Source organism: Cariama cristata, unplaced genomic scaffold, assembly GCF_000690535.1.
Source record: "Cariama cristata isolate BGI_N322 unplaced genomic scaffold, ASM69053v1 scaffold547, whole genome shotgun sequence".
Classification (NCBI taxonomy): domain Eukaryota; kingdom Metazoa; phylum Chordata; class Aves; order Cariamiformes; family Cariamidae; genus Cariama; species Cariama cristata.
The window spans coordinates 78,382-104,538 of record NW_009624707.1 but is presented as its reverse complement, the minus strand read 5'-3'; the positions used below and the strand labels follow the sequence as shown (position 1 = coordinate 104,538).

General features: G+C 36.9%; 1 protein-coding gene across 1 annotated transcript in view; it reads left to right on the top strand.

Moving 5' to 3' along the window:
• The window catches only part of LRRTM3 (leucine rich repeat transmembrane neuronal 3), an 89,999-nt gene extending 64,369 nt beyond the window's left edge, over positions 1 to 25,630 (top strand). Inside the window, exon 3 of the mRNA XM_009703261.1 lies at positions 23,982 to 25,630. Coding sequence (XP_009701563.1) covers positions 23,982 to 24,191 — 210 coding nt within the window. The 3' untranslated portion in view covers positions 24,192 to 25,630. The remainder of the gene's footprint in view (positions 1 to 23,981) is intronic.
• The last annotated feature ends 527 nt before the right edge of the window (positions 25,631 to 26,157 follow it).

Sequence of the window (26,157 nt, the reverse complement as noted above, 5' to 3'; positions counted from 1 at the left end):
GCTTAGAATTAAATCCACTTCTTCTAAAGCTTAGCGGAAGAAATAGGCATTAATGAAACACTTTGATTTTAAAAGTAAAGATAAGAAAATTGGAAATTAAAAGTTACCAAAGCAACTGGAACTCTGTCATATTTTATGTGTGTAATGAAGTGAAAAATGAAAATACATATATGCACAAACGGAGAGAATTATAAGAACTGCTGTGAAATAGTGTAACAGCACAATGTTTCTTCAAGGGCAGAATTCATCAGTTTTCTGATTCACCTCCCTCCTGGAAATGCAGCATGCCCCAAGAGAACTGAGAGCTTGATCCAGGACACAAAGGATTTCCATGAAAAATTGAAAAAGTATAAGGACCTTTCATCTGGACAGGTTTGAAATCAGGATTAGTGCTGTTATACTAGCCAAATGGACCATGGTTCTACACAGAGGAAAAATTCTTCACAATTGGACCAGTTCTGATATTAATTAATGCCCTATTCAGCTTAAAGTGCTGATCTTGATTAAAAGTGGCATCAATTATGACAGGAGCAGATGTTCTTTGTAACACTTTTACATACCTAACAGACATTATCACAACCAATTAACAAACACTTCAAAGCCAGGCTATTATACCCACCAAACTACAGCGTTACTCAACATATTCATTTTGAAAACCTGTAACTTGCAACTAGTAGGCAAATGCAACTATGCAGGCTGGACACATGGGAGAGTTTAACATGAGATGTTAGAAATAAAGCCAGTTTACAATGTGACTACAGCCTTTAAAAGATCACTTACAATAAACAGATGCTCAGTGCCATGTATGAAATTGAGATTTCGTATGTGATAACCCACTATCATGTATTAAGCCCTGATGTCACAAATAACTAGGAGATTTCTGAAAGGACACCAAATGATAGTGAATACCCTTTCAATATTCTGAAATCTTGATTTAGTAAATTTTCTCATCCTGATTTCTAATAGAGCAATTTCAACTTGTATATACAAGAGGCCAGACCATGGTACAAAGCCAGGATTAGTGAGATTATTCAAGGACTAACAATATATTTGTCAATGAGAGTGAATATATCTGTCACTCACTGCTAATTCAGCAGTCAGTTGAAAATAATATTTGATCAAAGCATCCATAATGCTTTAAAGGACAGTAACAGATTAGATGCAATACCAAGATGATACATCAATCTTCAGTTCTTATCATTTATTTGAATATAGAGATATACTACTACATCAGATGTAAGTAAATGCAACAAAAATGTGAAATATCTATGAAATTGGTAAGACACTGACAAAAGAGAAAAGGAATATTTCATGGTGACTAGTTTAAAGATTCCCATCTTATACTTCAAGCAAGATAAGTTGGCAATAAGCACCCAGTAACATTAGCAATAAATATGTATACAGTTCTATTGCTGCTTAAACAAAACTAGTCTAAACAGCCTTTTCAATCTGAAGTATAGAGCTTTAACTTCTTGCGTATTCTACAGACACCACAAGCAACTGTTTAAACTTCAGAAAAAAAAAAGTAAAAATGGAGTAGGAAAGTTTTATGCTAAAATCTTTCCATACATAGAATTTCACTCAAAAAAAAAAAAAAAGGATGTAAATTAAATGGATTTTCTGATATTTCAGTCCAGATTTATGTGGAAACAAGCTGCCAGTTCCTTAGATCAGGCTACAAAGGCTGAACTATACTTGAGGCCCCAGTCCCCTCTTTGGTGGCAATCGACATTAGATTTGTTCTGAACAAAGCATTTTTTGATCCTTTTTCAGACATCTAGTAAAAAACTCTTTGCCTACACTATTAACTGGTACATGAGAAAAGCACTTTACCCAAAAAACAGAGGGATAATATTTTCTAATGTAACAATCTAAGACTTCTTTTATATTTGGCATGTCTACATAAATAGTATGGTAATAGTAGTACTGTATCTATTCTAAGTAGGTCACCATAAATGTTTGTCAAATCTGAAAATTAGGATTGCAGCTGGTAACAATCTCACTTTGCCAATTATGCATCTTGGTACAACCAACCACTTTATAGCAAATACTTCTACAAATAAATATGAGCGTCAAAACTACAGATTTCAAGACAGAATACAGACCAGCTGATTTAAAGACCCTGTAATGCTCCATAGTTGTGATATTTATATGATCAACAATCATGCTAGCATACAGTGTTATAATACAGGCGATGGCGCAGTCTGCCTGCGTAGGTGATGGAGGAGGCCATTTGTTTGACTGGAAAGTAACACAGACCCTGTCACCCAGGAAGTTAATGACGACTTATATGTTAAAAACCTCCTAAAAATCAGCTACTGAGTTGGCAGGTTTGTTTTGACACCTACTCACCAAGAGTAAGGATCCTAGAGGTTTCAAATACATCCTCAAATCACTGAGGGAAAAAATGGGCATTATATGCGCACTTGACCTCTCGCCCACACAGATAACTGTTTCCCATCCCTGCCAGCCACAGCCTCCGACTAAGAACAAGGAGGGTCAGTCACGGAGGCAGTCAGGACAGTAGGTAAGGTGAACATAAAGAGTCTCTCCCTTTCTGCCCCAGTGCCAGTGGATATTCACTTGCTGTTTCAGGTGACACGCAATCCAAACATCCACGTCATGCCCCAGCTTTGAAGTCCCCGAATGACAGCATTTTGCAATGTAAAGGTAGAACCATATGCTCGGATTGGGGTTTTTCCCCCTAAAACAACAGGAAGAGATTGCTGTCGTCGAAAGAAACATAGAAATAAAAAGAAATATTTTCTCCTGAGACATGGAAAGCAGGTCCCATCCAGTCTTTCGGCATCTCAATATCACAATACATACGAGAAACGTCTGGGTGATTTGGATGAGTCAGGGTTAATATTGGAGGTGTTCTTTATTTTATTGTGGCACATTCTGTCTGAAATAGTGGTGCAATGCTGAGCAAGGGGAAAAAGATGGCTGGCAGGAGCAGCATGAATGTTTTAATTATAAGAAGCTACATCCTGGCTGGGGCTTTACGTTAAACAATTTGCTGGTTAAGCAACCACCTGTTCCATCAAGTTAGAGTTGGCCCTGATTGAAGAAAAACGTTTAGAGAGGCAGCTGAGAAGTATTAATAATCCTCCAACACTGAGAAATATAATGATAAAGGAACACACAGTTCTACCCATCGAAGCAGAAGATATCACAAAATTCAGTAAAAACCACTTTTGCTGCATAAATTTTAGATGTTAGAACAATCCATTGAACAGGCATATTCCTGATTACAAAATAAAATGAATATAGATAAAAAGCTCTGCCAATCAGCGTGTTACCACGTCCATATAATGGAGCTCTTACAAGTTAGCGAGGTGCTGTGTCAGACATGTACAAAGGGACGCCCAGTGAGAGAGTCACTAACAAGCACAACGACATAGGGAGCAATGCTACGTTACCTCAGGTAAAGGAGAAACAGAACTGAAAGAGCATCTATCTGAAGAGCTACCATGATGTTGCACAGAACTCAACAACCTATGATCACAGCACAACAGGGAGATTAAAAAGGACCCTGACTAAGGAGAATAACACTGGAGAGATATATCAATAAATTATACTATGCTTTAAAAAAAAAAACCTAACACCAAACAACAAACATACAAACAAATGAAAAAACCCACAATACTTCTCAGGAAACCTGTTTCATTGACAGAGAGTTTTTCTCCAAAAGGGTGTTTTCAACAAGGAAATTAACAGAGATAGATAGCTTGACAATGGCAAAGATTCTCATCACTCTGAAAACCTAGCATTAAGCCTCTCAAATACTACTGCTCTCACTGCACTAGTTTTTCCCAATCAGACAGCTAGACAAGCTTAGCTTTTTAAAACTTTCTTCTTATGACATGTGCATTCGTGGTGCTTTTCAATGCAGATCCTGTCCCAGCAATATCCTCACGCTCCTCATATTTTGGTTAAGTTGTGATTTCCTTCATTTATCCAAACAAGCTGCAAGAGTTAATGTTTTCCTTGCCCTAGTGACGGGATCTCTGTAGTGCTCACACTGGCTTTATTCCTAGGCTGTGAGCATCAGATCCATGCCATTCAGACCTTGGGGCCAGCAGAGCAGTATCAGTGGAAGAAGTACAGTAAATGCAGCAAGAATAACAATCTGGTTTCTCACATGCAGTAAAAATGCTATAGTCTAGAGGCTATGTGTTCGCTGCAGGGAAGCAAAAAGGTGATATAAAGCAGTAGCACGTGTTGCTCAAACGTCTCCAGGGGCAGAAAGGAATAGAAAGGACAGGTAGATTAAGTATAGAGACTAGAATGTTTTAAGGATTTTTGTTTGTTTGTTTGTGTCTCCTCATTTTCTTTTAGTCAAACAACATGTGTGAAAGCACCATATATTATTCGAATAAAAACAGAACATAAGGAATCTCAGAAACTGAAAATCCCGTTAGGCTGTAGGTGTTGTTCTTACGGATTAAAGCAGACCATGTCATGAAGAACAAATGAACACATCAACAATTTAATTCAAATCATCAGCCCAGCAATACAATAACTTCTCTGAACGGCAAATAACAATTTTTACAATGGTCATTTTTTGCTTGTTAAAGCTTTTCTTTCTAAACAAAAAAGATAATGTGTATCATTTATTCAAAGTGTGTAACTACTTTTCAGAAAATGAATTCATGAGGGTGTTTTGAAAGCTCTACTGCGATTTTTACGTTTACCCCATAAATGGAATGGTGGCATGTACTGAAAAAGCTGGATATCTAGGATGCCAAGTGGTGTACCTTACAGATACAACCCGAGTTTAAAATCAATTGTTCCTCCTTTCCTTGTTGCACTCTGTCCAAGTTGCTGCCTTATCTCTGGAGTAGGTTGCAACAGAATTTTTCCATTCCTTCTCTCAGTAACATCCAGACAATGGTAATACTGAATACAGTGTTCTTTATCATTTTGCTTTCTTACTTTCAAACCACAAGCCATTATTTTTATATAAGCCAATTTTAAGCTATCACTGTTGCTGTAAGATTTAAAGACATTGCACGTAAATCTGCACTGTAGAACACAAAGCAATGGAGAAAGGAAGCAATCCAACTCTGACTGAGCTTGCTTGTAAACAAAAGGCAGTGGGGCTGGAGAGTTACTAAGACAGAGAGACCTAATGTGACTATATCGCTTCTGGGATTTGAGTTAGCAGCTCTGTACCACAGTGTGTAATGTAGAAAATCCCTTAAGAGCGTTTTCATTGGACTGTAGGCTAAGAGATTTACTTCATTAAGTAGAGTGTCTTTGCTCGGTATTTTCTCAGATATCCAGAAGTGTCATCAGTGCATTTCACTGTACTGCCAAAGACATCATCTTCAGATACGCCATGTCTTTGATAGCTAAGGGAATGGTGAAAACGTTGGTAAAGAAAATGCAAGGTACTATTTTAACTGGCTGGAAAACTGCCAAGGAGTACCTTGTGTTGACAGTAAAGCAAGAGCATTTTCTTGCGCAATCACTGCAGCATAAATCAATCTACACACCAGTTTGCTTTAAAGTAACTTCCTTCTCAAGCCAGTCTTCACTTACTACAGCAATTCATACATGTGAAATTAGTGCATTTGCCTTCAGCAATCAATAATTTGGCTGTATCTTTCAAAAATCATGATGAATCAATTACTTTATCACCTTTCTTTTCCAACAGAGTGCCAAACTAAGAGTTTCCACCAAGTCCTGAAATAGTCCTAGGAAAAAGTAATCTTTTCTGGGCAGCACTTTGCCTTCTCCAGATCCAATTCCTACCAATGCCTGATCCAGAGTGCAGATAAAGATTGTGGCGGCTCAGACAGCACTGCGGAAGGCAAATTACAAGTGAGGACCTGCTTGTGTGGCTGGGACACAAAGCCACTGTGGAGGCACAAAGTCTTCTGATAGACTTCCAGGTGATCAAAGCCAGCTGCCTGATTTAGGAGTAGGTGCCACAGACTCAGTGCATAAAGGAATGACCTATCTCAACCACACTGAAGTCTACCTTAGCTTCCCTGTAATCAAATCCTTTCCTTGAACAACACTACTACTTTGGAATCCTTACATGATTTATAAAATGTGTTGTTAACGCTCATGAGGTTAGAGAAAGTTTGTCTGTACAACTGTAAAATCCACTGCCAGAAAACAAACATGCAATTTGTTCCAGTTAACTTCACCAGCTTCAAGGTAAAAAGTCTTTCATAAGGAATTTTCCAATACAGATTTGAGAGACTGGCAGATTTCTGTACTAGCCATCTGTGTCTTTGGTTAGCTCAGCTGAATAGTTCTCTGTTCATCTATTTTTAATGTGCGAAGCACATTACCAAAAGGAACAAAATGATAAATAGCAAACTATTCTTTAAAAAGTCAGAAAACATCTCTGTCAAATGAAATTATATAAAATATTTCTCTTTTATTCTAAAATCACCCTAAAGAAATTCTGCCCAAGTATTTTAAAATTTGTTTTGTACATTTAATTAGATGTTACCTGTGACATGTGATTGTGAAATTTGGTCAGATTTTCAGCCCATCTGGTGTGCATATTAAAGCATGTAAATCCAGATTTTGAAAAAGTTGTATTAGAAACTAATTATGTTTTGGTCATTCTCATGTAAATTCTTGTAATGAAAGTTTTACACAAAGGTTTTCAAAGAAGATGGATTTAGAGGGGGCTTTATAAGAGGTAAAGTCAGCCAAGACAATTCTCTGTGGAAACACACAGTGGTCTCTCAAAAGACAGAGGCTCATCAAGTACCTATACTGGCCCTTCTTCAGGTCCATTCAGATTCTTCAGATGAAATGTAGTGCTGTCAGCATATGTAGCCAGTGTTGTGAGCAAACATCGTTCCTGCAGCGTTCAGCACCACTTAGTCCAGCTTCCAGATCCAAACAACACTCAGCACAGCTGATGGATTCCCCAGTGGTCAGATTAGGATGGTTCTGAGTCCACAAATAACACTGAACTGCAGCACCCCAGGAACTTACAGGTCAAAAAACTAAGAAAGACAACTTGCGGTTGCCATCTGTTTCACGTGCATTAGCATCCACTTAAGTGCCATTTAAGCTCATACGTCCTTCTGTCCACGAGGCCTTGAATCTGCTGAATGACTTCTAAAATTAGACCCATAAACATTACTTTGAACATGCAGTACTTTCAATGGGAACGGTCCAACTGCATGCCAGCATCCTCTAGTTCAAAAGCAGTTTTTCAGAAAAGCTTTTCTGAAAAACTGATCTTGTATTGCCTAGGATTGTAGAATCACAAGAGAACTCCATGGTGACTAACCAAACGGAGGAAAATCCTATTCTTCCTGCATTGACAAAACGCTACTTGAACTGTGAATCACAGTCAAGCAAATGCAAGTAAGCCTTTACCATTCTATTGTCAGCAATCCCATGCAAGAGAAAAACACTCCAAAGAAGTGACACATACTAATTGTCCTTTTTGTTTCTTTAAGGCTAATAAATATTAAACCAGAAATTTGTGATTACATAAAGCCACATTACTCAAAATCTTTTGCCTTAAAACTCCTAACACTATATAGAATAGGTGGGAACAGAGCCCTATCATATGAGACAAGTCAAAGTCCGCACCTATTTTTTACCACTACACTCCAAAAGAAAGAACCCAGAAATGCCTAAGGAAATTGAAAGGAAGAACAAGGGGATCCATGCCACATACTAGTGCATAACATATACCAGACAATGGTTTGCTCAAGCAGCCAGATGATAAAGAACTGACATAGTGATTATCTATATTCTTTCCTGACAACTTAATTAAATCCTTTAATTAGTAACAGCCACTAAGCATTGCATTACTACTATTAGTAACTTAATCTATTGTTGCTAGATCGCCTTGTGTGTCTGAATCTGCTGTCTCAGACAAGACGTGACACTGCTTTGTGAACACCATCATGCTAATGGCATGATCTGGCCTCAGCAAAGGAAACAAACTTTGGAATTATTCTCAAGGTACTCAGAATTGGTCAAAAACATATGGATGGATTTTTTCCATCAGAAAATTCCAATTAAGAAAATGTGGGTTTTTTTTTTTTTTAAAAAAAAGGAAAATCTATCCACAATATTTCACTAAAAATTCTGGAACATTTGGATTAGACCAAAATGTTCTCATTATGATTTTAATACACTGTTGCCATTTTTAAACTCTAATTAACATTCAAAAATCAATTTTTATAATTTGTAATGCTGCAACTTTAATTATTAATCAGTGTGCAACAAAAACAATTATTCTAATTTAAAATGAAAATGCTACAGGGAAAAACTTCAAAAGTCCAAAATTATTTTTCATTCTGATCCACTGTGTATCCAAAATCCCTCAGTTTTTTGAATTTCCATCAGGAGCTGCCTAGAGCTAGTGCAGGTAGAGCATGCAGGCTTCAGAACGTACATTTCTCAACATTTTGAAAAGCAGCACTGTTTTATTATCTTTAAGGTGCATGTACCCACTAATATGGATGGCTCACACATCACCTTCATATTTCTCAAATATAGAAGGTAATTTCCTTTATTACTGGCACAGTCTTCACCCTCTTGCCCCTGCTATCGCTACCACCTGCAGGCAGTACATGCTGACACCAAGCCAAGCAGATTGATGAGTATCTAGTGTATCTGTATTTAATTTTTCCTTGCACACAGCTGGCTGGTTTACTTTGCGTAGCTCTTCAGCCCTCTAAGTTTGTCTTGTTTTCCACAGTTTTCTCACTTGTTCTAACAGCAAACAAGCTCTCTGAACAGAAACACATCTTCTCTTGTAAATTCTGTGGAAGTTTCCAAATAGAATTACATAAACAGAACATATTTATTACATTTTCTGTAATATTTTCACTTGTTTCAAAAATATCCAGGCTTCATTCTTTTTCTCCAGGCCAGATCTGTTAGAAGTGCTAACAGTGCTGCTTATCACCCATTTTGTGCGTTCCTTTAAACTCTCACTGGGCTCCTGCTGTATATGTGGGCTTTTTTAATACTGTTTAAGATCTCAGGTTGCATGTTCTGAGAAGAACTATCCTCTGCCTACCCACAATACCAAAAATAGTATAAGCTGCCTCTTTTATCACAGTAACACGACTCCATTTTGACCTAAAGAAAATACACTAACCAAAATAGCTATGCAGTAAGTATGTATTGATGTCTCTTTCTACAATTAATATAAGAAAGTAAACGTATTTGCATGACTGGGTACTGGAAAAGATCAAAGTGACTGAGTTAACCATCTGGCTCTAAATAAATATCCTAAACAGTTTTCAATTTTCCTCATTACTTGGAAGATTTCTTTAAAGGGGAAATGCACTTTACCTGTGCAAACCTGAAAGGAATACCCCTGGTATCAACAGGAGGATGGGGTTTTAAGATGCCCTTGTCAAAAAAGGGGAACAATAACCCAGATGCAGACCAAGAGAGGCTCTTTTTTATATTAGTCCTATTGAAGTTCCTATACCACGAGGGCTATAATGGAGTCAGCTGTGCAGAGATAACAGAGCAGCCTCCTAATGCCTTTTGGTAACTACCACACTGGGCTAAGCAGATGAGTCACTTCGATATCTAAAACTCAAAATTCCAGTCCCAATTCTATGAACCATGCAAACTACCAATTAAGGTCATCTTTAATGGACCAAAAAGGTCTATGACAACTTTTCCAGGATTTTTTTTTTTTTTAAAACTACTCCACTCAGCTTTGGTCCCTTGCCTGCATACCTCAAACTCTCATAACGTATTGTCTATGCTCCCTTGCTTAATATAATTTTCCTTAAAATCTGCCACAGTAACTAACTAGTGCAGCATGTAAGAGTAAAAAGGATGATGAACAGCCTGGCTATCAATAAACTGTCACTTTATGCTTTGAATGTTTGGCCTGGGTTTTAAAAGAATCAATATTAAATTGGCCAAATAATGCTTTCCAGCCCTGCAAAACGTGTAGCCCTACATTGAAGAATTATTTAATTATGAACAGATACACAAACATCTAGCCTGAGTGCCAAGCAAATACCTTAGGAGCAGAGCAACTGATGGACGTGACATAAATATTTTAACAAGTGCAATAATTAATACCTCTTATCAATAGACATAATCTAGCATATACTGCTTGGGAATGTAACAGAGCATTTCTCTCTAGAATTATACAGTGATAAAATATAATATGAAGGCGACTTACACTCACAGAGGGAAAGAAGTTTAAAAAAAGAAAACTATTTCATTATCACAATATTAAACAATGTATGTGGAGGATGTCTTGGTTAAGGGAAAGAAATGCTGTATCATTACTACTGTCACATCAGAAAATAACAATTTTATATTTGTCAGGTAAACAGTGAACTTATGTAGAATCTGAGAACTGAAAGAACCATATATCCCATGCTCCCCATCCATAAGATACATAAAGTATATTAACTCCTGTTCTTGCTTTTCAAGCTGCATCTGATATTAGCCTTCTATTATAATATCGTCAGTTTTTAACAAAGATCTTTCTTTAATTTACTTAAATAATTACACAGAGATTATTCACTAACATAATCAGAAATACTTCACTCAGATAAGTTTTATGAAATTACATGATTTTGTGGACATAAACAAAATGCTGCCCATTGCATGGTAAATTCCAAGAACTGAGTCTGTTAAAGCAATGTAAATTTCCCTTTTTTTCATTTAAATATATTAATATCAATTTTATAAATTTCCAGTTAGAAATTTGACTTTTGGCTTAAATTCTTCTGTCTTTTGAGTTGTTTCTCCTAATATCCTTTAGGAAGTCTCTTCTCCCTGACTGAACATGTCAATTCTCCTATCACTAACAAAGAGCGAGGACTTCATTCCAGGAGAGCCTCTGCCAAAACTGTACTAGCATTTTGGCATCATTCAAAAGGATTTTTTAAGATGCATGAAAATGCCCTTGTTCAAACAATTAGAAAAGAGCAATACGCTAGTTATTTAACTGAAGGGTAATGGTAACTATATGGAGAACTGATATTTTGCCTATTTTAGTTACTCTTTGAACAGACAGATGATGATCCAATTCTTTCCACTCCTCACTTGTACCCTTTGCGCAACACAAACCCACCTCACAAAACAAGGATGCCTACTCCCTAACCGCTGTTTGGTGACTGTGTACACCCAAGTTAAGCCTCCTCAACCTGTCTGCCTCCACCCCCCATCCTGTGATGTCCTGGCATTGCCCAAGTTTCAGCACAACAGTCACTGTAATGCATACGTGCAAACGACCACTGATAGCACTAACCTGCCTCTAGCCAAGCCAGGAGCTCCCAGCTCTTGGTTCTTCAGGAAAGCAAAGTGTACTTCAGAGCAACAACAACAGAAACAAAAACTAGCCTTTTATCAGCTTGGGGGGGGAGAGGGAATAAGAAAGGAAGGATGGGAGAAGAATACCTGGAATTCTGTTCAGCATGTATGAAGTTTTTCAGTAAGAACAGATGCATTGTATGGTGCAAAAGAGATTTTAAAAGTAAAACACTTCCTACAGTAAACAAACCATTTAAGCTTCAACAAATGATTGAATCCCAGGGGAATCTGTGTCTTCCAACTAATTTAAAGATCTACATGCAAAACTCAGCATGTGGAGCACATTTGGATTTCAGTCAGGTACTTCAAGGGGCTTTGGGACCAGAAAAATCAGCAAATGGATTAAAGCAGTCTCAGTATAGGTTTTCCATCTCTGACAGGTATGTCTGGATGAGTCACTGAAATAATGTTATTCATATCATAAGTTGACGCAAGCTATGAATACAAGTTAGATTTTTTAAATTTTATTTATTAATTTGTTTGAGAACACTCACTAGAGGAAAACACTCCATGGAAACTACTTGTTTAAAATGTAAAAAAGGGAATTCATATTACAACACACTTCAGAATGAAATAAAAAAACCATGCTTGACATTCTGATTCTTCATAAGTAGTTTCCTACATGCAAAGAGACGTTTTCATTATATGCCTTTTAAATGAAATCACACGTGCCATATATATCCAGGTATGCTTTGGCCAACCTCAAGTACTGATCAGCATTGCCTCACAAAATAATGCAGCAATACAAAGACATATCAGAGAAGCATAAGGTGAGGTTGAGGTAGGAGGGTTTATTGTTTTGTTTTTTTTGCTGGGGTTTTTACACACTTCTTAAGGCTCCTAGAATTTGAGATTTCATTACACAGGAATATTCCTGATATCATAACATATCACTGACCATCTAATATCTCAATATTACTGAAAGTCAGCCAAGAGAGCTGTAACGGCAATCACACTCACCAGAACAATCTGACAGCAGAGCTCCTGCACCAGCTGAAGAACATCCTGACCGATACAAGCTAAGCTTATAAAATTCAGCATGGCTACATCTGCATGAAGGGTTTTGCCAGCACAGCTGTGCTGCTGAGAGTGCGAGATGACTTTTCAGTTACAAGAACACTGCAGACAGGATTCTGTCAGCTATAGATGTGACTGGAAAAGACTCTTCCTCAGAAATGTCAGGAGAAGGGGATTGAAAGCACCAGGTTTCAGTTGCTGGGTTTTGTGGTTTTTAAATTGGTACCTCAGTTTAACCTCAAGCTATCTGTAACATAGAACTCAAATGAAATACATCATTTGTCTTCAACTCAGTTTTCTACAGACAAAATTTTGAGAGAGAAAAATCCAACTGGCAGAGTAAATAAAGCCTCCTTCTTGCTCTCAGAGATAGTGCAAGTTCTCTGCCTCGCAGATCTATAATTCTTCTGGCCCTGGCATCTGTTGGCCCATACAACTCCAATTCATACAAACACCGGATTAACTACGTTATTAACCAGGCCCTCCTGTCTCCTTTCCTGGAGTCAAGAAACCATATTTTGGGATATGACACTTAAGGAAAGAGAGCATATGGGCACCTTACTGAAAAGTAGCCAATGAGATACAGTAGAATACAAAGAAAATAAAAAGTGAATGAGATAATACACTAACGGCACCCAACAACAATATAACTGGAAGATGGAGAGCTTACACAAATTATTAATATGGTTAATAATAAGAGGGATGCTTCCTCTTACAGACAGAAATTGAGGGGAAACAATAAAACAAGAACTAAGAAAGAACAGGCTAACAGTTGGGAGATAACAAAGAGAGAAAGGGCAAAGTGGAAGAAGGAAGACATCTATTTCATCAGTATTACCAAGTTTCCTGATACTTCCTAAAGCCCCTAGTATTGCAGCTTTAAGACCTTCAGCTTTCACTAAAGTGAGAACCTAGTCTTCATAGTTACATACAAAAGCAATATAATATTCCCCAACTGCTCACGCACCAAAAAGTAAACAAGAAGCTAAAGATTATATCAACAAAAATACCCTCCTTAAGGTATCCTCATGACTTCTTCGGAGTCTGACTCATGGTTCTGAATACACAGAGTAGGCAATACTTCAACTTCTGGTTTGTTCAGTGTTATTTATTTTGCTGCTGTTTTATTTCTATGTAAACAAGCCTGATGAAAAGTAATGAGATTGCCTGTTATAGCACTTAGGGGATATTAAAATTGCTTGTTACATTAAAATAATTAGAGAAGGATAAAGAAAATAAGATCATATTAATCACACTCTACACAAGCCTATCCAATATATGAGAATCTAACCTTTGAGGAACAGAGTCCTCAAAAACCCCTACTTATAGCCCTGTGAGCAGCCAAAAAGTTCAACTGTCAACCAAAACAATCACGCTTAATGAAAATCTGTAAAAATAACTGCAGTCTGTGCCGTAACTGATTAGATATTGGGCATAGCCACTCTTCAGTGATTTTTGCTCATTAAGAGGAATACCACAGAATACCATGCACAGACCTTACTCTCCACAGAGCTCTCCTAAACAAAATGTCTTCCCTTCAGTTTCTGGAAGTCATCCTGCATGACCAGGCCCTAGGGTATTTAATTAAACAAGGCACTCTAATGTTTAACTAAGCCTGGCTTGGACAAGTTTAGAAAAACTTAACTGTAATACGTGGTTTCTTCAACTTTATGACACAATAGGGTTTTAAGGGAGATAGACCTCCTTAAATATGGAACAAATCCATAATATAAATCAAACTAATCTCATTAGTTCCTTGCCTTCAGCTCCCTTTCCTTCTACATAAACCAATAACGTCTAGTTTCCTTTTTAGTATTCTAAAACTTTCAGAGAAGGGAAGGAGCTGCACTGACCTCTTTTGGGGCTTGTCTACAAGACTTACAAGTGTGTGCGTACAATACATACACATCTACCTACATATGTGTGGCTTACAAACATACTCTCTTTGAGACAGCTCTACAAATACATTATTTACTTTTCAAAGACATCTTTTTTCATATGCTTTTTACTCACACAAATTCTTCATATTTTAAGATTATCTATTGATTGCTAAATAGTGAATTGTAACTAAGATACAGTATGACGTTCAGCTGGTCCAAGCTGTAACAAAGGCAAAAATAGCTAGCTTTTTCTGTATGTAACAAATGCTTGCTATCGAACACTTTGAACTGAATCCATCATTTATTCAGCATCTAAAGTAAAAGTTTTATCTGTCTTGATTTACTTTTAGTCCCACAAAGTTCAGAGTTGTCTTTTTAAAATGAAACTTCAGTAATTATGCCTTTAGAGCTTATCAATAAAGGTGTCATCAAGTTTTGTATACAACTGAAAAACAAACAAGAAACCTTAAAAGGTCAGTGCTAAAGAGATACGGGTCTAATCATAATAATATTTTTAGAAATACTTTAGTGCAATATACACTTCATTATTAAACATTATGAAGAATATTTCAAACAATGCATCAACTGGAAGGATAAATTTTTACTCATAATCATACACTGTCATACCTACTTCCCTAATTCAATTTACTACATTAGAACTTGAAGGACTGTTATTGAAAAAAATATTAAAACAAACACAAATCACCAAACCAGACCAAACCAAAAGAACACACAAACAAATAAAAAAAAAAATTCAAAAAGGCCAGGTAGACATTTACCTTGACAGGCAGAACAGCATTTATAACTTACTCATTTTTTAACATTAATAGCCAACACGAATGCCTAACTAAAATAAAATGTAATACATACTGCTTTCAAAGACAGGCAAGCAATTAAAACTAATCAATTCACAAGTTGTTCTCATCCCACGAATGTCACGTTCTTTGCCGGAAGGAAAGATGTTAAGCAAATGTCATCCTGTTCAAATTTTGAGAAAACTAACAACATGCAAGACAAAATGTTTAGCAACTAGGAAACCACAGCTCACTATTTCTTAGTCTGAACCCCAATGAACTGAATCAAAATGAAAAATAAGACGCCTTTTAGTTCTGCTTCCTCTTCTTCCTTATCTTCTACTTCTTAAAAATAAAAAGAAAGAGGTGGTATTCTTCAGCAGCTGCTAGCAGCTGTTCACTTTCGCATTTCAAAAACCGGTAAACGCCGTTGTCAAAACTAGTATATTTAACTTGCTGAAAATTTTTTGCCAATTCCTTCTACTTTAGAATTAAGATACCAAACTTACATCAACATAACTAAAAAAAATTTGCATGGTTTTCTCATGGAACCCAACAGTGGCTGAATTGCTCTCTGTACCTTCTCCCACCCCTCAGAAAAAATCAGCTTAGTGTTTACATGCCCGACATTCAACACAAAGGTTCAAAACTACTGACCTTTGTTTTTAAAGGTGATTTAACATCACTCTCCTCTCACAGGGAATACACTGCATCATAAATTATTTAAAATTCATGTTCAACATTGAACAGATAAGAATACTATTACTGATGGACTATAATTCTAATCATGCACTTACTAAAGCTTTTTCTTTTTTGGTATCAACATAAGCACAGGATATTCAGCCACTAGAATAAGTAAAGTCTAGGAGCAGCAGTTACTTCAATAGGAGCTTTGAAATAATACGTTTCTTATATTGCCATGAAGACAACTGGACCTCATGTTCAGTGTGACTGAACGGATGGTTTAAAAAGTTTAAAATACAGATGTGATGCAGACCTCTCATCTGTCCTTTGCTTCCTCACTCTTGTCTTTCTCTGGTTACGACAGTTTATGACAGTTACAACACATTAGTCTAACATGGCAGTGAAGACAGGGCACAAAACAAATGCATAGCAATACATGTTTGGTTTCGGTTGCATTATTGCTCACAATGTGGACCCCAATTTAGGTAGCCAGAGATGAACACGTTGAAATAGAAAAATTACCAAACCCAAGAAGAGGACACGAAACACATAACTACTGTACTTTATTGCCCAGATTTACTGCCAAGAGGGAAGATCATAGCAGAAGAAAAGCAAGTGTTCTTGAGTAACAGAAAAGAAATTTTCACGTTGACATCACATACAACATCTGGACAGATGTGCCCTTTGAATAGAAAACACAGTTCTCCCTCACCAAGTGGGCATTAATGTTTGTGTGAAGAAAAATTTTGCTATTCAACGAAAGCTTTTGTTACTGCTTACGCTTTTGGTAGGTTTTTAATTACAGCCTGAACTGAGTAGAAATGAATTTTGAGAAGCAGAAAAAACTTGAAAACATCCTTCCCTTTGCATTCCTTCACTTGCACAACTCCTCCGTGCCATTCAGAAGTAAAGCTGGGTGAGTTAATACCAATGCCTTGTGACATTCCATGCCAAAGTTCTCACCAGCTGATCTATTGCCATTTCCCAGGTCTTTAGAATTTGGACTTTGAAAGGTTGAAATATGCAGACACAGGTTTTAAAAAAATAACCACCTAAGAATTTAGAAGTTTAAAAGAAAACTAAGATCTCTAAAAGTGACTAGCAATTTTTGCAGCCATCCATTTTCAGCACTTTGAAGGGACCACGATTTAATCCAAGGTACTCACTGCCTTACAGTAAGGCCTCCTCACAGTGTGTGCAAATCCCACCACCACCAAAAGTAACTTCTGGTAACCTTACCCCCATGGCTGAGTTACATTTTGGTAGAGGAGCTAGGAAGATCTGAACTGTAAATCCATGACCGTCACAAATTGGCTATAACAGGTTTATCTATTCTTTAACAGAAGCTTGAGTTTAATTACCTCCCTTGTTTAACGGCACAACACTTTTAAGTAAATACACGCGTGAAGAAGCAGAGCATGAAAGAAATGGGATCAAAACATAATCAGATAGGTACTTTCTTTTCATAACTATACGTACCAGACAGCTCTAGGGCTTCCACAGGAAGCCATTGGACATGCTACTTAAGAGAGAAAATAAGGGACTTCTTACATGCAAGACCTGCCTAAATCACAGAGGGGGTGCAGGGGCAGGAGATGTAGGTGAAAGTACAGAACAATCTTGCTACAGTCCTGTCCTAAGACTCCATCAGGAACGGGGACTTGGCTTCAAGAAGCCAGTTAAGAAGCTTGAATGAGTGTTCATGTAATTTTTGTGCAACTTTATCAATAAAGCAGAACCTTGCAAAGTACTTCAAATATTCTAAGACTTACCTAGGTTATTGGAAGAAAACAGGAACCACTGAGGAGCAGGGTATCTGCAAGGCTACTACACTGTGTCTGGAGCGTATATTCAACCGGTTTTCTCCATTCAGCACAAGAAGTAGTTTCTAACATGAGTCAAAAAATTCACAGAACTGCTATGGTCCAGCAGCACTGGAACAAGACTTTTTGGATTACACTGTTACATGGCGTTTTCTCTGTATCTTACAGTAGCAGAAGAAAAAGAAACAACCAAGTTAATACAACCCTCTTAGGGAAATAACAGTGTTAGAGAGCATTGGAAAAGCATTTGGGGAAAATCAGTTCCTCTTGAGAGAAAACCAGGACAGAGAAAACAGGGTAAAATGTTCTGAAAGGTCTGTGGTAAAATCTGGGATAGGCATTACAATGCCCTGCAATGTTGCCTATGAACACAAAAGGGCACCTACAGAGGACTGCATGGAAGAGAGGCAGACAGGAAAAACTGAGCAACCATGCTTATAGCCACCATTATGCAAGGTAGTTCTGGCTACAAGAAACAGCTCTCAGAGGGCAGGATAAGATGCATTGCAGTGGTGTGAGCTTGAGGTAGGCCAGAGGACAGAACCAGTGGGTTGGCAGAGAGATGGAGTCACTGGAAAGTGAAAAGCAGATGCAGAAGAAGCCACCAGGCACTGTGTGAAGTGAGGACTTGGAGACGTGGAAGGGAAAAGCAGGGGACAAGACAAGAAACATGCAGATGAGAAATATGGGAAAATAGGACAGAGGAGGACAGAAGAAAACAGGTAACTCTCTCTGACCATGCTAAAGAGAACAGCATGATGAAGTTTGAAGTAGGCAAGTTGGGAAGTTGAGAGGGGGCTGAGAAAACAGAGGTAGCAAAAACAAAGCACAATTTGGCAAGTGATTTGCAAATAAGAAAGCTTGTGGAAGACAGGGGTATTTAGAGAAGGATCCAAGATATCCCAGAAATATGGGCTAGTAAATATTAATAAAGTGGGTTCAGTGATGCTTTGCTGAGAACAACATTGAACAGTGAGGTTCACAGGTATAGGAAACAGGAGAGAAACTAGGAATTCAGGGCGTTCCCACATGAAGACAGAAACTGCCTTCACGTGTAATTCAAAGTCTGAAATCAAGTTGTTACGATTCATGAAAGAGCAAATTTAGATAAAATTTTTAAAATACATTAATTCTAATTTATTCTAATGTATTCTCTATCTAACATACCCAAGGTATTTTATTCCTTCCAAGCCTTTTTCTGTTTTAGATGCACAAGGTTTCAAAAATAGTACTATTCAAAATTTAACCTCCAATAAATTTAAATAATATGGCAAATACATCATAAAGTCAAAACTAATGGATGGTAAAGTGTCAGATTTGTTTTGAGGTTCATTTGAAATAACAGGATTCTTCACAGTGGTCATGAATAAAGCACTTAATTTTGATTCATGTCAAAAAAACTTTATGGTTCCCCGGTATATATTACAAGGACTTGTTCTTTTTTTTTTTTACTGAAGCCAATAGCAAAATTCCACTGACTTCTATATGAAAGAGATTCAATTCTCATATGTTGACCTTATGCCGATATATTATATTCCCTTGCCTATGTTGTCATGACATTCCTGCATTCTGTGCATTTTCAGAATGATATATCACAACTCCATCACTTCTATTGCTTCCATTCTTCAGCTCATTTTATTCTCCTATTTCAGTGTACAACCTGGTTTACTTATTTTCATCCCTCCTGTTCATGACCTTCTGTTTTTCAGCTCCTTATCTCTGCCATCTCCACAGATAATATTCCTTTGCCCTATCGTATTTTCTCATGCCTACATTCTTAAGCCACTCCAGATCCGTGGCTATGCCCTTACGTCTTTAGTTTCCAAGCTTTCATTTCCAGGACTCTGTGGCTGTGTCTTGAAATCCCCCCCAGGAGATCTGAACGCCCCACGTCCATTAAATTTAACAAAATACCAAAATCCTTAGGCTGAAAATATTGCCTTTAATTCTAAATACAATAAATGCACAAAAAAATGTGATTCTGTTTCTTATGAAAGCCAAGCCAAGGTCAAGCAATCAGATAAGAGCACAGCCACACCACCAGAAGCTTAATAAATGCTGTATGCCTTTGCTAGAACCTTTCCCATCTTTGCTGACTGCCAAGATATTCATCTGTAGCTAGAAGCATTCCCCTCCCCAATCAGTTCACATCTGTTTAGTAGTGAATATACTTCTGCAGTTTGGATAAAATAACCTATTTGTTGCAGATCTCTGTAATTGCTAGGGAGATGCCAGAACCAAATTCTCAGTCTAATTTTTTTTAAAAAAAGCTTTCTTTTTAATCTGTGGTAACTTTTCAACTGCCAGTGACAATCAAAACAGAAATGCAAAAGCATCAACATCCTAAACGCTGGATTAAATTCTTGTCAGGACTGAACAGAATTATTTTTTTTTAAATTCTGGTTTGCTATACAGTTTTGTAAATGCAACCTTCATAGGTATATTTTCTATGTAAAACAAGCCTGGAGTTTTAGACTTCCTTACTGAAAATACATAGGGTTGCTGGAACTTTTTCTCCCCCACACACTGTACAGGAATTTAGTACTATGCAATGAAATTCAGCTTGCAGGACAGATGCTTCCTTGAATAGTAATTGCAATTTTAAGGCTTCTGAACTGTAAATCTGAGATAAGCTGAGGCTTTTCGGACATTCATCTGAACCTGAGCTCCAAACAATATGAAGTTCACACAGCATTTTTTACTCCAGAATTGCTGTCAAAGAGATGAGAGCTATCATTACAAATGCTGTGGTATTACTTATTTGAATTTAAAGAAAACTTCAAAGAACAGAAGGTTTATAGAGATAGAACTTTTACTGAGACACATACCACTATCAGAAGAAAAATAGGAAGGAAAAATGCAGAGGAGGAAATACAAACAGGGATGTTCCTTGTTTAATTATCATGTCACAAGGGTTGACATCTCTGTTCCAGGACTATAACCTGAGAAGCCTAAAGTGATCCAGCATACCCTGACAGCAATAAAGCAGCAGTTGGTAACAGCTTCACCTGATGGTTACAAATGAGCTGTGGTATGAACTGGAGTGACCGAGAAGTCTCCTTCCCCAAATACTTACACTAAAAAGAAACATGGCAGGTGGTCAGATCCTGACCATTCTAGGAAACAGAGACAGAACGGGACAACAAGAGAAAAGGAGTAGGTCAGAAGAAACTATCTGGGAGATTTTTATAACAGGTCTGAATATCACCAATTTTCTAAAAGGTGCAGATTTTGCACTCCACAGGAACGACCTGGTTACAAGCAAACCAGTGCAGATTTTTCTGAAGAGTGCCATCATTCTTGTTTCCTATTTGCCCAGAATAAGGTAGAATTGCCAACACAGTTTCATACATCACTTCAGAAACAGCAACGGAGAACCACACAAGCTAATTTTTTTCAGAAAGGAAACTTTACCAGGCTAAGAAAAATCTAATTAATCCAAAAGTTGTTCTGTTTCTCTAATCTCAGCTAGGTCTTAGATCTCCTCCTCCATGGCTTCCCACTCAGGCCTGTATATGTATGCTTGAAAGAATGCATGTATGCAATTGTGTACATTTCATGGCAATGGTACATAGAGTTTGCTTAGCCCACCTTACATTGCTGACCAACTCCCTGTAGAGTTGCTTTACTGCAAGGTTGTCGTGCATCAGAAAGAATTTAAAACAAGCCCATAACCATACTCAGCTCATTTCTGACTACAGGCCTGAAGCAGTTAAAGTGCTCCTTTCTTCCCTTATGCTTTCTTTCTATTCTGATGTTGCTGAAAACAGAATATGATCAAGTGTCAGCAATTTAGATACATTACATGAAAAATACATGAAAAAAGGCTACTAAGAATACGACCAGGAATGAAGATCATAACATACACACACTTTTTCCAATCCAACATACATACAACAAACCTTTTTTAAAAAATGTATGCAAGCCTCAGCTCTTATTCCAAACACACAGACACAGATTTTAATTTTTACAAAGCATGTCAACCCATATCTTCTATTTTGATAAATGTGGCACTAAATATCTCTTCATTGACTATTCCAATCAAAATGTATGCAACAGCACATTTAAAGCCAGACAGTACAACATTTTGTCTGGTTTCCATGAAAGTGTAGATAGGCATTAGAGATTCAAGGCCATTCACCACCATTTGCTCCTGTTAAAAAAAAGGGTAACGCAAATATGACTAAATTAACTGAGTGGGCAGAGAAAAAGTAAGTACCAGCACATCTACATGATTCCCTGTACAGCCAGAGTCTTTATGCCACTCTTCCTTTTTGTACACTCTTTGGGACATCTCATGCCTTCTAGCCTTGCTGTTTACGAAGGTGATTCATTCAGTGAGAAATTCTGTATCTCTCTCAGGCACACGCGTCTGGTCAACAGAACATGAACGGAGATGGAAGTGGCTTTGCTTACATCCCATCTCTAGAATTTATGGCAGTCTTTAGGTGAGGTACAAAGAGGACCAGAGATGTTTATAACCTACAGTACAATAGCAACTGAAGGCACAATCAACTTGGGAGTGAGGGGGATCAGTCCTGTTTACAGTAGGGCTTAAGAATTGTGTTGGTTGTATTGAAATTGCTACTTGAGGAGATCACTTAGGTGACACGGTTCTGGATGTGATCACAGTAATAATGAGAACATAGCATAGCACTTAACCTTTCCTCTATCATGACAGTAAAGCTGCAGGAGACAGTACATTTTCATTGCATTGCAGCCTCCAAAAGTAAACCATGCCCACAGTGACATCATCCAATATTGTGCCACATTCATGAAAGTAGGTTAGGAAATACATTTTGAGCTGTAAAAGGAAATGTTCAATAGCTTAAGAAAATATAGTGTTTATGAAGAGGCAAAAACGTGGAGCATTTCCTCTTATTGCATGTATTTAAAATGCCAGAGTTCTTCCTCAGGTAAAGTCTTTTAATCATTTTAAGAAAGCCTGAGGTGTTTATCCAGTGTTTCATCATGAGGGAAACAACCAACCAACTAAAATGCACCCAAGGTGGCTACATGAAATGCAGAGAGAGCTCCTGAATTTTTGTGAGTGAGGAGACACAGATCACCAGACACCTATGATACAGTACAGTATCTTTAACCTTAAATCTTTCAAATACAAGAGTCAGAATAGAAAAAGATACATTCCACTGGTTTTCTGATTCTACCCTATGAATATACAGTTTTGACAAAGGTAACTGATCGTTCTTCCGATTCAGACAGTGTGATGACGGGATACGCTACATACGCCCATCTTCTAAGCTGAATGTTATTTAGCTCTTCATGAGCTATTGATATCTCATAAGTAGGTAGAAAAGTCATCCATTTCCTTATATTTTTCAGTCTATCTTCATGTTTTACATAGCATATGAGCAGTGTTTATAATGGGACTTCCAACATCCTCTCACAAGCATGTAGAGGTACAGGTTGGACATCCAAATGCACCAACCAGTTGTGCTAATGAGAAACAGTTTTGGTTTGTATCATTTCATATTTCAAATTAAAATGCTTTAAAATATTATCTGTCTTCATATTTAGTTTTATTACATTTCAGTCAGTCTTCAAAATAACAGCAAGAGAACAATAAAAGTCACAAGTTTTACAATGGACTGGAAATCTGATTTTTAAATACTTCAGCACATGACTCACACAGCCATTACAACATAGTCACCTTTTTCATCCTTCGATTCTCTTAATATATATAAAAATCAATCTAATAGAACAAATAAATACAATTCAAAACTTGTATTCATTTTCCTTCTGATTCTACAGTGTATAGTAAATAATTCTATGCTGAAGTGCATTCAAAATCCCCAAGAAAACAGTAAAAAAATTTAATAACTTTTCAGTCTAAAGTATTTGAACTAAACCTGCAGCTTCCAGAGCTACCATAGCATAACAGTGGATGTAACTATCATCTACCATAGTCCAATATTTACTGAAAGCTGCTAGATTCAAATCAACACTTGTGCTATAAATAGAAAACGTGTCATCCATGAGCATTTCCCAGCAGACCAAAGGTATCACACCCATTGATATATTCAAGCAAGACCCACTAATTGCTATTAAACTTGAAAAGCCATTTAAATGTCATTTGAAATATTCCATATATCTCCAACTGAGTCACTTCTCTTTCTCCTCTCTGATAGACTGGTTTTAGCAGAGGCTAATTACATTCTAAAGACAATTTGAGTTCAATCACATCTTAATCCTCACATATTCAAGCACACATCTAGCCCTGGGCCAGAAGATCAAAGGTGGTAGTGGTTAGGCTTAAAACAGCCTAGTAAAGACCAGGGTTTGGGTGGAGTGGAGGGGGTAGAGGGATATAGAGAAGGAAGAGATATTTTTTTTACATGCAGCAGTATATTTGGCATTAGCCAATGTTTTTAGACAGTCTGTTTCTTCAACTTCAAATTTAGGCGAGTTCAATTTGATTATGTCTTTTGGTAACTGTTTGTTTTTCATCTTTGTTTTTCCCCTAGATACCATTGTCTATGAATGTGTCAACATTTCTTGCCTATGATCAGCCCACGATAAGTTACTGTGGAGTACATCATGAACTGCTTGCTCACAAGCCCTATGACTCGAATAACCAGGAAGAAACAGTGGAAACGCACCTAGAAACTGATCTGGATCTGAGCACAATAACAACGGCAGCACGAATCAAGGAACACAGTCAGCAGCTGGCTTAACTGGGGGGGGGCGGGGGGGGGGGGATGTTGTCTGTCTTTTCCTGTAGCAGAGGCTGCAACCAAATTCTATGTAACATTATGGACAGAAGTGAGAAGACATAATATTATGGATTCTAGGATCCCTGTTCAAATTAAAAATGAATCGCAAAGATTAATTGTTTCAAGTCTACAATTTGTAATCAGTTAAGTTGTGCAGTATTTTTTTGACTTCGGAGTATGACCCTTAAAGTGAATCTTTTTCAAAACTCATCCTACCTACCTGTATAAACTGTACAGATGTAATGTATTTTTCATATTGTAAAGTTTCAATTACCAAGAACAGCTGGTATGTACAGTACCATAATTTAATTACATCTTACAAGTTTCAGTTTCTAAAGTTTCAAATTAACAAAAGTTATTTCTTGTGTTATTTACTCTGTTTTGTAGGGATCATTTTGCTACTACTTTTGTGCCCAGAAAACTTTAATCTAAAATTCTGTCCTTTGCAGAATATACACCGTTTTTACTGTGTTTAATGTGTAGAATTTTATCTACTGGTTCCAGAAGTAACGTGTTAACCAAAAGGAGGGTTTAACTGTTCAGACTTCTAAGAAATTCTTGAAATACATAGCCAAGTTTTCTAACAAATGAAAATCAAAAAAATAAATTCTCAAATTTACCTCTTGCCTTGAAACACAGCCCAATTTCAAAATCAGAAAAACGTGATGATAAACAGATATATTTTAACAACAAAGTTTATGTATGCAACTGTTAGCCAACGCTGATGCCGTTTTGTAAAGTATCACGGTTCTGCAAGACAACATGGACAGGAGACTTCAACAGGCAGCTCTCTTTACAAAATCTGCTGTGAAAGCATAGCCTGCCAAATCAGGCATTTGTATTTCTACTTAAAGATGAATGGGCCCAAAATCTACTGCTGTCAAAGATAGCTGCTGACAGAAGTGGCAACAGAAACAGGCCCTTAGAGTCATGCTACTCTTAGAATGTGAAATGTTACTCAAAAGAAAGAAACTTCTACTTTGCTGAAAAATATAGTAATTCGGATCAAATGGTAAAGGTTAATAGTCCATTAAAATTATGATAGGATACATCAAGCTAAGGAAAAAAATCAAAACCCTTAAATACAAAAAAAATGTAGTATTAAATCTTTAACAATTACTACATTGCTTATTTGTCTACCATTTAATATCTGGATTGAAGCATTCTTATATTCCATTCTTCGGTTTTAAATCTTCAAGACTCCTCAATACTGTATGAGAATAACTTTTATAATACCATCCTCATGATGTAATCATAAAAGATTACAGATATCAGAAACACATTATATCATGTCGACTCCGTGAAATATAAAAGGGAACATGAGCCTTCCAAAATATAGGAGAAAAAAGTTTCATATGGTGAAGCAACTTTTTTATAATAAAGAGAAATTATATAACCGCAAATCTATTTTTCTGAATGTTTATCCCACCATATTTTCATGTAGCTTCAAAGCAGAAGACTGAAATTTAAAATTACAGTTCAACTGTTTGTACAAAATATAAAGCAAATATTATGAAAAAAGCTTCAAAATATTGTTAACAAATGAATCTGCATTCACTATCTTTTAAGTGGAAACAAAGTGTGAAAACAGAATACATTGTGTCGGTTATTTATTTAGCATCTTAGATTTTGTAACATATTTTGCATAAATTATTTGCTATTCAAAACATTACTTGTCTTTTTAAGACTCATCTTAAACCTCCACACTTCAGTTTCTTATTTCTTTACTATGTGGATTCTTGAATTTCTGGTCATCTTCTACAGTGCTGGAATTTTACTATGCACAGTTTGAAAATACATTTTGCTAATTATAAAATGAAACTAAAAATACAGGTGTCATTCTGGAGTCGGGTGACTTTTGTACTGCAGGAAGAAGTCAACTGCTTCATTTCAAAGTTGGTTTTTAAATTTAATGTTTAGGCATTCT